The 12,323-nt window shown below is 40.1% G+C and overlaps 1 protein-coding gene across 3 annotated transcripts in view; it reads left to right on the top strand.

Annotated features, from left to right (window-relative positions):
• The window catches only part of LOC146798746 (prospero homeobox protein 1-like), a 91,901-nt gene that overhangs the window by 68,742 nt on the left and 10,836 nt on the right, over positions 1-12,323 (top strand). For all 3 annotated transcript variants that reach the window (XM_085626038.1, XM_085626036.1, XM_085626037.1), the window contains exon 3: positions 6,684-6,791. In XM_085626038.1, the coding sequence (XP_085482164.1) occupies positions 6,684-6,791 (108 nt within the window). The remainder of the gene's footprint in view (positions 1-6,683; positions 6,792-12,323) is intronic.

Here is a 12,323-nt window from a genome sequence, read left to right as displayed (position 1 = left end):
AGGCACATCTGAAAGCTGTGTTACTGAAATAAGGGCAGTAGAAAACATTGTCTATGAAGGAGTAGCAGTAAATGAACACAATGAGGGTTTAATTTTGCCATGGAAAAGGCAATCAGTGCTTCTGAAAGTTAAAAGGATGACCGATTTTCTATATCTTCTAGAATATCTTCCACAACCATGTAAGAAGAAAGTCTGTCATGTTGAGTGGAACATACTTCTAACCGAAGTAATATTGCTGAGTGTTCTACTCTATCTTCAGCATAGAGTTCTAATGAACAACTAGAATGGCAGCATCCCATATTCATTACAAAAATAGGTTACTCCTGGGTACCATGTTGCTGTAGTAGAAGCTGTTGAAATTAAAGCCTTTTCTTTGAGGCAGACTCTGAATAAAGGAACATTGAGGGGTTATTGCAAAACCAGCTGTTTGTGGGGGGGGGGGAAGTATTTGTTTTAGTCTTTTATGACAAAATATATGTTTAAGGATTTTAAATAGTTAATGAGAGACACCCCAACCTAACTCCAGCATTACCTTTCTACATCTGTTTCATTTCTGTCACTCAATACCTCCTTCATTTAAATATAGTAACATTTTGGTAAACATAGATGTTTTTAAAGTCTGCCACTTAAATGTATGGGAGTAGATTTAATTACAGTTGCTGGAATATATCTGCAGACAGCGTTTATTTTTTTTGACTAATAGGTTTGTGATCTCAGTGGATTGAGTTGCTGTTAGACATTGCATTTGTCTTTTCAGTTCTTCCACTTTCTTTGGTCAGTGGTTGCATTGCCCCATGTTAATATGCACTGGCTTCAGAGCCATTTGTATTGATATTTAAATGTAAGGAAATGATAAAACACATGTAACAATATATATTTATTGTTTAGTACTTTAGAAGTAACAACATTCAAAGGTAATTAAAATATTGTAACATAAATAACGTAATTCAGAAAAATGAAGCAATAGTTTTGAAACAGTGAAAACTCAGACTAAACAATTTTCACTGACTGGAAACCCATTATATATATATAAATAAATTGGAGAACTAAGGATCTCATTACCAAGGATGAATACAACTTCTTAAAAAATGATAGTCCAATAACAGCAGCCATGTATTTTATTCCAAAGATCCACAAGAATAGAACTCAACCACCTGGCAGACCAATAATATCGGCACGTGGAAGTTTACTGGAACATACCTCGCAATATGTGGACTACTATTTGCAAAGTCATGTACAAGGTTTAAGATCTTACGTAAGAGACACAAGTGATTTCCTCCACAAATTAAAAGACATTCAATGGCAAGAGGACTATCTAATGATGGCATTAGATGTAACATCGCTCTACACAAGTATCAAGCACAGTGATGGACTACAGGCACTCCGATATTACTTGAGTGGTGGGACGGCAGAATTGACTAACCACAGCAAAATGCTAACAGATATGGTGGAATTTTGTTTGAATAACAATGTATTTATGTTCAACAACATGCATTACCAGCAGATGACAGGAGTGGCGATGGGAGCCAGCTTCTCCCCCAGCTACGCGTGTCTCCACATGGGCTGGTGGGAGGAGCTGGTCTTGGACAGTGAATTCAAGGAAAATATGAAAAACAACATTATCATCTGGTTAAGATTTATAGATGATTTGTTTATAATTTGGAAGGGTGAACAATGTGAGGCAGAAAGATTCCTTAAATTAATTAACAACAACGATTTAAATCTTGAATTCACAGGCACTATCAGCAACTCGACTGTCAATTTTCTAGATACCACCGTTTACATTGATGAAAACATAATTCAAACTAAGCTTTATCGTAAAAAGACAGCAGGTAATTCAACTCTGCATAACTCTAGTGCCCACCCTCGACACTTAATTAACAGCATTCCCTATGGGGAAATGCTTAGATTAAGACGTATCAATAGTGACGGGTTAGTCCTCAGACAAGAACAAACACTCGCCAAGAAAAGATTCCTTGCCAGGGGATATTCCCACAAAACCATAGATGGGGCAATAGCAAAATCTATGAATAGTGATCGCCTAGACTTAATCAGGCCTAAAGCGAAGCTCTTAGCAATAAACACCAGAGAGGACAGTGACAAATGTGAATTTCGCTTTATTGTAGACTACAATAACCAACATAAAGAGCTACGGAAAATCATAAAGAACAATTGGCCAATCGTCCTTAGCGACCCAGTTCTAGGTGAGAGTTTGCCCACTAAAGCATCCATTACATATAGAAGAGGAATGTCTATGAGGGATAAGCTTGTAAACACAAGTCCGGAAATAATTGAATCGTGTAGCTGGCTAAAAACACACTATGGTTTTTACAGATGTAAAACGTGCAAGGCATGCCAGTTAGGCATAAATAAAACTACATACACAACACCCTTCGGCAAGGAGGAGGTTAAAATAAAAAAGCTACTTACCTGCAAGACGGAATATGTTATTTATGTTCTAATATGTCCCTGTGAGCTACAATACATTGGTAGCACCAAGCTACAAGCACACAAACGGATTCTCCAACATATTAGAGCCATCAATAATCATGATAACACATATCCGGTAGCCAGACATTTCCGTGAATACCACAACTCAAGAAGTCAGGATTTAAGATTCTTCCTAATAGACTGTATTCCACCAAGCAGACGGGGTGGTAATAGAGAGGTTAAATTAAGAAAATTAGAAACTCAGTACATACTGAACCTCGATACAAAGACCCCAGGTGGTCTTAACATCACGGAAGACCTTTACACCTGTATATAAATAAACCTCCTATCGGGCCAGCACGAACTTCTATAAACCGTACAATGACTTCAGTATTGTATAGAATTTTACGTAATTTTATGAGGAATTTTTAACATGTGTAAAATTTGGATATTGTAAATATTGGTGTATATATATTGCTTATTTATGTATTTATATATTTATATATTATATATTTATTTATATATTTATATATTTATGTTTATATTTATGTAGACGCAATTTTGCACCATATATTTGCGACATATGTTCGAGTACCACACCAGTGTTACATAGGTGAACTATATACATACTAACCCATGCATTTTTCTAACCTGCCAGTACTAGACATTAATCAGGATAAGTTCAGAGCAAAATCATTTTGACATAATACCCAAAAGGAAAATACTTCCAACAGTGACATCAGTGAAACTATGAATAATTTTCATACATATATAAATTTGTAGAACAAGGGAAAAATTCGAATTTTGTACTTTATGTATATTATTATTTTTTATTCTACACATGCACTGACACATTTTACTTTTCACTAGAACAGCACTTTATAGCACTATTTGCACAAGTGTAATCACTGGGCTTCTTATTTCGAATAATTGGCATTATTTTTGATGAAGTATTCTGACAAATGGTAGGCCTCTGATGATGTTTCAAAAAAAAGGAAACCGCATTTATGCAATTATTAATCAACTAGCTATTAAGGTATATTGATAAAATTGTCTTCAAAGTGAAAAATAATTGTTGAACAGTTGAAATATCAAAAAAACGCATTACTCACGATGCAGTACTCTGACAAATGGTAGGCCTTTGATGATGTTTTAAGAATGTAAATCGCTTGTATGCAATTATTAATCAACAAGTTATTAAGATATATAGATATAATTGTCTTTAAGGTGAAAAATAATTGTTGAATTGTTGGAATATCAAAAAAACGCAAAAACGTAGTATCAATGCCAGTTAATGAATTTGTAAAAATGATGAAGTGAAATACCTCTTCTATGCCCATTGATTTGTGCGAACCAATCACGGAGCACGTTGCAAGTTTAAAAGTGTCTTTGCCGCTAAACACCGTTACCATGTGATCAAGACTCGCAGGAGTTGAAACGCGTTATGGTGGCATCTAAATAAAGAACAATTATTGGCACTAGTCCGTGGTCCGTGTCCCTGTGTTGCTGCAGAGAAAGCATAGACGCTGTGGAAATCGTGAGATATATATATATATATATATATATATATCGTCAGTGCGGCTTAGATTCGGATCGCTCAGCAGCGGGTGCGAGTGTTGGGCCAAGCCAGCGGCCAGAATCAATTTTAGAGCAAATGACACTCGCACTCAGGAACCTTGCAAATATTTATTGTTAACAGAGTTCCCTTCTGTTACACCAACAGTGTAACAGAAGGGAACTCTGTTAACAATAAATATTTGCAAGGTTCCTGAGTGCGAGTGTCATTTGCTCTAAAAAAAAAAAATATATATATATATATAATACAAAATACATGAAAAGGAATATTTGTGGGTACTCATTTGTTTGGGGAGGTTTCAAAAGCAGATGTAAGACCCATTTTCATATACATATTCAACATTATGCACAGGGAAGTGAATGATTCTAAAGCTCTCTCTTACAGTAGCATGTCTGTCAGTACCAGCACATTCTGTGAGCCAGGTAAACACTCTAGTTCTTTTTTTTAATCAATCAATCAAGTAGTACTTGTATAGCACAGCTTATCACCCTAGAGGGTATCCAGACGCTGTGCTGCATGGTATCAGTCGAAGAGCCAGGTCTTGAGTCTCTTCCTGAAGAGGGTCAGCGAGGGTGCGGTGCAAGATGAAGGGGGGGGTGGTCTAGTCTTTGGCGGTGAGTTGTGAGAAGGATCGTCCTCCGGAGCGGCAGCGGCAAATACTTGGTATCTGTGCAATGGTGAGGTGCACGGAGCAGAGATTCCTGGTCAGTCGGTGGAAGTGCAGGTGGTGGTTCATATTTGCGGGTCCTTGGACATGGAGGGCTTTGTAGGCATGGACCAGAAGCTTGAATTGGCAACTCTTCTGAACGGGAATCTAGTGGAGATCCTTCAGATGCTGGGTGATGTGTGTTCTCTTGGGCAGTTTGAGGATCAGTCTAGCAGCTGCGTTATGGATTGTCTGGAGTCTTTGCATGAGTTCGGCGTCGGTGCCTGCACCTCCGCCGAGGTCTCTATGTGATCTTTACCGACAGCGGTGAGGGGACGGAGGTGTTCAATTATGTTGATTGGTACCATAATGAGGATTGTCTCAGATACTGGTTATTAATCTCATGGGTAGATATTGACCGTCTGAGAGCCAATCAAAACACAGCATTTTGGTAGTGTACAGTCATCTGATTTACAATGGTAGTCATAACAGTAAACTAACTCTTTTCTACAATAGGTGGGAAGTATGTTTGGCTAGATATGGAACATTTTAAAAGATTAAACATTTTGTAGGTTGATCTTTTTTCATGTCTTTGCTCTTCTAGTCTATATTTTTAGTTATTACTTTTCAGCGGTTAAGTTGTTAACAGAGCAATTGACATAGACTTTTCAGAGTAGGTGTAGTAGTACTCTTGTAGTACTACTTCACATGCTCATAAATGCAATTCTCAAGTATATGGACGTAGATCTAAGCCTGCGCCAGTGTTATCTCTCATACACAGAGTTCTCAGTCGAGAGTGCAAACAACCGTGAAACTGTAGTTCAGTGTTTTAACTGTATATGTGGGTGTGGCAAGGGGACTGCCTGGAAAATAGGGAATATCTACTACAAAGTGGCAACATGAATGGGGAAATTAAGGATGTGAACATTGAGGGACATTTAAATACAAAAACACATACAAAAAGGTAAATTATATACCAAAGTTATGAACAGATCTATTCCAGTGTTACTTATGCCAAAATAGGCTCAAATCTACTCCATTCAAGCCTTGGAGTAAGTCACACACCACAAATAGTGTACTTACAGATACTGCAATGAATCATGCTCAAAACAATAAAAGCATGGAATAGTGCTACCACCACAAAGACCTACATCAAAAAAGGAAACAAAATAGTCACAGAACATTACATATTGCAAATACCTCTAAAACCTCATTTTAAAATATTACAAAGTAAAAGAAATACAATTAATCGAAAATGGTCATAAACATTGGAGACACAAATATCACATTGTGTAACTGTAAATACAACAGATTCACATATTGAGCAAATTACAAATATATACATGGTTAATAATTTAAAAAAACTTGAATGATCTCACATGCAACACTAATCTATACACACTCAACCATACATCACAACACATTGCATGTTCAAAAAACACAAACACACACATAATGGCACACAATACAACTACAGCTGATGTTTGACTCCACATCGTATCACAGCACAAGGGGAGACAGCAGAGCCAGGTGTTTTGGCTCTACTTATGTGCTACCAGTATTAATATTTGTCAGGTATGCATTATTTTCCTGAGGTTATGCCCATTTCCCTATTCTTTTTAATTTGTAGTTCAACATAGCATAGGGCGCCATCTCCATCTACATTATGTTGAACTACATATATTCAGTTGTACGTCTCCCTGCCCCCGCAGTAAGCTGTAAGGAGGTGGGGACAGACTTCCCTACTACTGGGTACATACTACAGCCTATAATCACAGAATTGCATTTATCTACATGCCCAGAGATCACTACGCTTAGATTTAAGTTTGTGAACTAGGCCCAAAGTGTTGAATTGAATAGGAAAATGATGGAATTATATGATCTCTGTTCTATTGCTGTGCTAAAGATAAATCTCTTCAGACACAACTAAGGGTGAGTGCTCATTCTCTATACTCATTTTCATTATTGACCTTGAGATCCCTCTTTTCTTCACACTCTTGTTTTATTTAGAAGGTTCCTTAACTCTATCACTCTCAGGAAGGCCTGACTCCAGGGCATCTGAAGAAGGCCAAGCTTATGTTTTTCTACTGTCGCTATCCCAGCTCCGCAACCCTGAAGACTTACTTCAACGATGTCAAGGTAAGCGTGCACCATACATCATTTTCAAGTGTGTGGGCAGGAGGGAAGGGGCGGGTCACATCGTCTCGTGATGAAGAAATATTTCAGATACAATTAAGATTGAGGGGTTTTACTGGTAGTGGGCAAAGTAGTTTATCTGGTGGTGTTAGGTAGACCTGTGTGTCGGAGAGAGGCTGTGTCAATGAAGTGTCCTTTTAATGGCTCTTAGTTGTGTATTCCTTCTACTAGTTAATGTTTATGAATTGGGTAGTCTCTCTCTTACACACAAGCACGCATGCGAGCGCTCACACATAGGTTAAAAGCATTTAAGCTAGCTCTTCATGCCTTGCTCTATCACTTTTGCTCCCTCTCATTGGTTTAATGTCTGTAAATTAGGTATTCTTTCTCTTTCATACGTAATGTCTCAAAGTTGTTTTTCCATCTATTAAGGGATTCAAATTAGATATTTTCCATCTCCTAGGCAAGCATTCAAGCACTCTCCCTCTCTAACTGTGTCTGTGGGTTAATGTCTCTAAATTGACTATTTTGTCACTGCCCTGTTGCTTTAATATCTGTATGCAGCTATAATTTCTTGTTCTCTTGGGTTAATGTCTCCAAGTGTATCATTATATCATTATCTTAGCTTTACTGTCTATGTAGGAGCTGTCACTTGCTGAGTTACATCTCTAAGTTGGGTATTTTTCCCATTTTTAATTCACGCATTGGTTTAATGTCTGTGCTCTTATTCCTAGCCTCTAGTCGTAGTTAGTGTACTCTACTACAGTGGTTCTAAAGCATTTGACTTACGGGGAGCCCATTTAATCATTACTGGAACCCGGGAACCCCCATTGCATCATTATTGGAATCCGAGAATCCCCACTTAGTCATTACTAGAAGTCAAGGATCCCGGTCTAAGCATTGTCGATGATTTGATCTTCAAAACAATACACAAAAAATACAGAAAAAAGGATTCATCAAACAAATACACAAATGATTACACATTTTATTTATTTCACAAACACACAAAAATCTTTTTTTTATTTTTTTATTTTAATAGAAAGGTTCGAGATTTTCTAAATTCAATCGAGGCCACTCATTACCCATGCTACATTCTGTTTGATGCTCCCACTAATCAATCTGAGGATACTAATTACATTTTTAGCCTCCAATTTCAACATTTCTTCACATTTACAGTACGTTTTAAAATTTACAATTGTACTTTTAGCTACTTTATTTATATACACTTTATTAACCTGTTAATATTATTCAATTTTCTAAGTATTCAGGGACCCCTTGAGGAGGCTTCACGGATCCCCAGGGGTTCCCGGACCACAGGTTGGGAACCACTGCTCTCTTCTTCAAGTTCTTGTTTTCCCTAGTCTCTCTATTGGTTTCTTGGATTGGCTATTCCTTCTCCTTTGCTCCCTCGCTCCTTTCAGCTTAAATATCTGAAAGTCGAAAGAGGCGGGCAAGCTTTAAAATCCGGAGTCACAGCTGAGTCACTGGTTGGAGTCACAGCTGAGTCACTGGTTATAGTCACAGCTGAGTCACTGGTTGGAGTCACAGCTGAGTCACTGGTTTGAATTGGGCCCCAAGATCCAAACACTGACCAAAGCACTGGCCACATCACTTTTTACACATGGGCAGGAGACATTCAAAACGTATTTCTTTATTGGTTGTTTTTAACACACCCAGGCTGATGTTACATCTAGGGATGATAAAGGAGGGAGGGAGAGCGATGGAATGGGAAAAGGGAAAGGAGAAAGTAACGTTGCGTGGGGAGAATCAGCTGTTGAAGGCTGAAAGGTCTAAAGAGACGAGTCAATCTATGGTTTTTAGGTTCCATTAGAAGCCACTGTTTTCTTCTGGGGATGCAGGGGGTGGTGATTGGGAAGATCTCAATGGATGGCAAATTAAACTGCGTAATGTGTTTTTTCTGTCGGGGATCTGTAAATCCAGCTTTGGCAATGATGCCTGTGTGAGCCAGATTGCCTTGAGTTGGGGGGATACGTTTGTAAGGGTTCACTAAAGCCTTCTCTTTAAGGTTTGGCTGTGGAGGCTAGGAGAAGGCCCATATATCGGGTGTTGCTATAATCAAGCCTGGATAAGTATGCCACAATGAGTGAGGCACCATGATTGTAGTGTTTGAACTTGGTATGGGTAATAATTGCAGGTTCTGAATGCAAACATATAACATGAAAACAAGTAAACTGGAGTGTTTCTCCATTGTACTTTGTTAGTAAACGTTATTTACTTTTTAAATGATATTGGAATGCTTTACTGCCATTTTTCAGAAACATCCTGGCTCTGCTCAATTTCTTCCTACAAAAAATGTGACTCTAGTAAAAGTCACTCCACCAGTGCAATGATTTTGAAATCCTTCCAAATGTGTTACTTAGAACAGCCAGCATGTGTTTCGGCGGTGGTTTTTAGAGCGTTATCAAGGCTATTGGTAGAACGACCCTCCTTTATAGGGGTTGTTTTTTGGTGCATCAAGTAATTTTGTGGCAGACACAATTGAGTTGTAGTCTTTACTTGTAGGCACATTAAGACTTTGGTCGTCTGACCATCTGTCTTTCGCATTCTTCCTGCATCATTGACTTTACTCTTTGGAAAACAGGTCTCTTCCACTGTTCACCTAAGCTCCCGGCTCTGCCTCTCACATATCCACCAGTTTTCTCGAACTTATTTTCTCTCCAGGGAGGGATAAGACATGGGTTTGTGCAGCTCATGTGGTTTGCGTGCGCACGTTTTTTCTTCTCTACTTGGGTATGCTATGAGTCCAGACTTTTCACCTTCCTTTTAGCTTTCTTGCAGTGTTTCACAGGATTCTGCATATGCTGGACAGCATAACATGGATCTTGCATGTTCTTTCTCTCAGGCAGATACACATAAGCCCTAGGTGGAGTGCTTGTAGACTTCCCACCCCATGTCATTATATCATGTGTGATTGTGTGAATTCTTTTCAGCTGGGCCTCTGAAGAACACATTGCTTTGGATGGAAGTCTTACGAATTTACTTTATTATGTAATTTGTCATTGAGGAGTACTGGGTAAGCATATCTTGAAATGTGCATTCCCTCGATCTTGGTCATCTGTTTTTCTCTGACAAATCCGCTGGGCCAGCGCAAGACATCATCAGTCAGATGATAGACAATTCTGGTGAGCAGCCCATCAGAGAGCAGCATCCTACAACATCTGGTCAGGTCCGAAGCTACTCATGCTGCTAAACACCATATGTGGCCAAGGTAATCGCTGTGCCTATTGCTGGCATTCCCCAGTAGTAGTCACATATGACCTGGCACTGGAGACTGCTTTGATGTACCAAAGCAGGCTTACACAAGGGGACGTCTCAATGCTTAAAGCTAGATGTTCATCCTAGGAAATTTCCACAAGGAGACAATTGTTTTTATTAGTTAATGCTTTAGAAACCACAAACGTGCATCTCACTCAGAGGGTCAGGCGATCCCATAATTTCAAGAGAGTCTAGATTCTTGAGTTTGTACAATCTGCAGAAGTGGTCGGCTGTGTTGGACCATAGCTGTGATGATGTTGCTGCTCGATTATAGAAGTTTTACGAGGTTCATGAATGGAAAGTCAAGTTGGGACCCATCACACTTCCTCAGAAGGTTTTCATTATTAAATGTGGCCTCAGGATCCCCTCGACTTGCCTACTGTTACATTAGTATGACCCAGGCTTCACCCATAGCTTCCTTCTACGTTATAAGTGATTAGGGGTCATACGGGGGGGGGTGCCTAGATCCCCACATACCTTTCCTCTCTCATAGACTGAACAATAGGAATTGTTATGTTATGTTATGTTATGGTAGCTTGTATAGCGCATGGCTACCCCAGCAACGGGGCGTCCCAGCGCTTTGCAGACGGACTAGATACTGAGCAACCAGGCCAAAGGTAGGAAGAGCCACAGAGTCGGGCTAGAGAGTGGCAAATAGCCAGGTCTTAATTCTCTTCCTGAAGAGCAGATGATTCGTAATAACACGAGCTTCGAGCGGGATTGTATTCCATAATTTTGGGGCCAGGTATCTAAAGGATCGACCTCCAGCTCTACTTCTCCGGATCCTAGGAATGTGGGCCAAAAACAAATCTGCAGAACGGAGAGCCCGAGTAGGGACATATAGAGAACTTAGATTTTGCAGAATTTTTGGGCCCGAGGAGTAGAGAATTTTATGGATAAGGCACAGTGCCTTAAATTGAATGCGTTGCTTTGCAGGCAACCAATGCAGACGATGAAGTATGGGGGAGATATGACAGTTTTTAGGCAGACCGAACAGACTGCGTGCAGCCGCATTCTGCGCTCTTTGAAGTCTGTAGATTGTGGATTGATTGGAGCCTAGCATGAGGACATTGCAGTAGTCAATATTAGACAGCACCGTGGCCTGGATGATCATCTGACGGACTTGGGGTTCAAAAAAGCCCAAGATGGGTCTCAGAGACCGTATTCGGCCATAGCACGTGCCTGCCACCTTTTTGGCGTGGGAGTCAAGGTCTAGGCGGTTATCGACCATAATACCCAAGTTTTTGACTTCCTTCTTAGGGGTGGGTGCAGGGCCTAATGCAGACGGCCACCATTGATCGTTCCATTTTTGAGGTTCCTTACCGACCAGTAATATTTCCGTCTTAGATGAATTAAGCTGGAGGCGATTTTCAGTCATCCAGTTTGCAATTGCCAATAGATCTTCCTGAAATTTAGTTATATCTGCCTCTGTATCACTGGAAAAGGAAAAAATTAACTGTGTATCATCCGCATAAGATGTTAATTTGATGTTACGAGCTCTGGCTAATGCGGCCAGGGGGCGGACGTATACGTTAAATAGCGTGGGGCTGAGTGCGGATCCCTGGGGAACGCCACAACACAGCGGGAACCTTCCTGATTTATACGGTGGAGCATGGACCTGAAAGGAGCGGTCTGTCAGAAAAGAGGCAAACCACTCTAGTGCTCCGTCACGGACTCCGATCTCCCACAGTCTTCTTAAGAGGATCTCGTGGGAGACCGTGTCGAACGCTGCACTTAGGTCCAGCAGGACCAGTACCGCTGTACCATCTTGGTCCTGTATCTCCCTCAGTTGCTCTGTAACGGCTAATAGGGCCGATTCAGTACTATGATTCGCCCGAAAACCGTTTTGAGAGTCATCTAGAATTCCATTGACCTCTAGATAATTAATCAGAGTGGAATTTACATAAGATTCCACTATCTTGGATAAATAAGGCAGCAGGGATATCGGTCGGAAATTTTCCGGCTTAGAGGGATCCAAGGTAGGTTTTTTTAATAGAGGGACGACCTTGGCATGCTTCCAGGATCTGGGTATAGTAGTTAGTTCCAGGGTTTTATTGATCAGAATACGACCTTCTGACAAAATGGGATCCTTATGAAGTCGCGCCATTTCTGGTTTTACAGGGTCTTCGGGGGATCCGGATTTAATTTTTGCAGTCAGCCTGTCCATCTGATCCGCCGAAATAGGAGGGAGAGTGCAAAGAGAATGTGGAAGATCTTGTAGAGTCTCGGCTTTGGTAGACTCGGGGCTTACAGCAATCG

The sequence above is a fragment of the Triturus cristatus genome, chromosome 9, assembly GCF_964204655.1.
Source record: "Triturus cristatus chromosome 9, aTriCri1.1, whole genome shotgun sequence".
Taxonomy (NCBI): Eukaryota; Metazoa; Chordata; class Amphibia; order Caudata; family Salamandridae; genus Triturus; species Triturus cristatus.
This window is presented reverse-complemented; position numbering and strand designations above follow the sequence as displayed.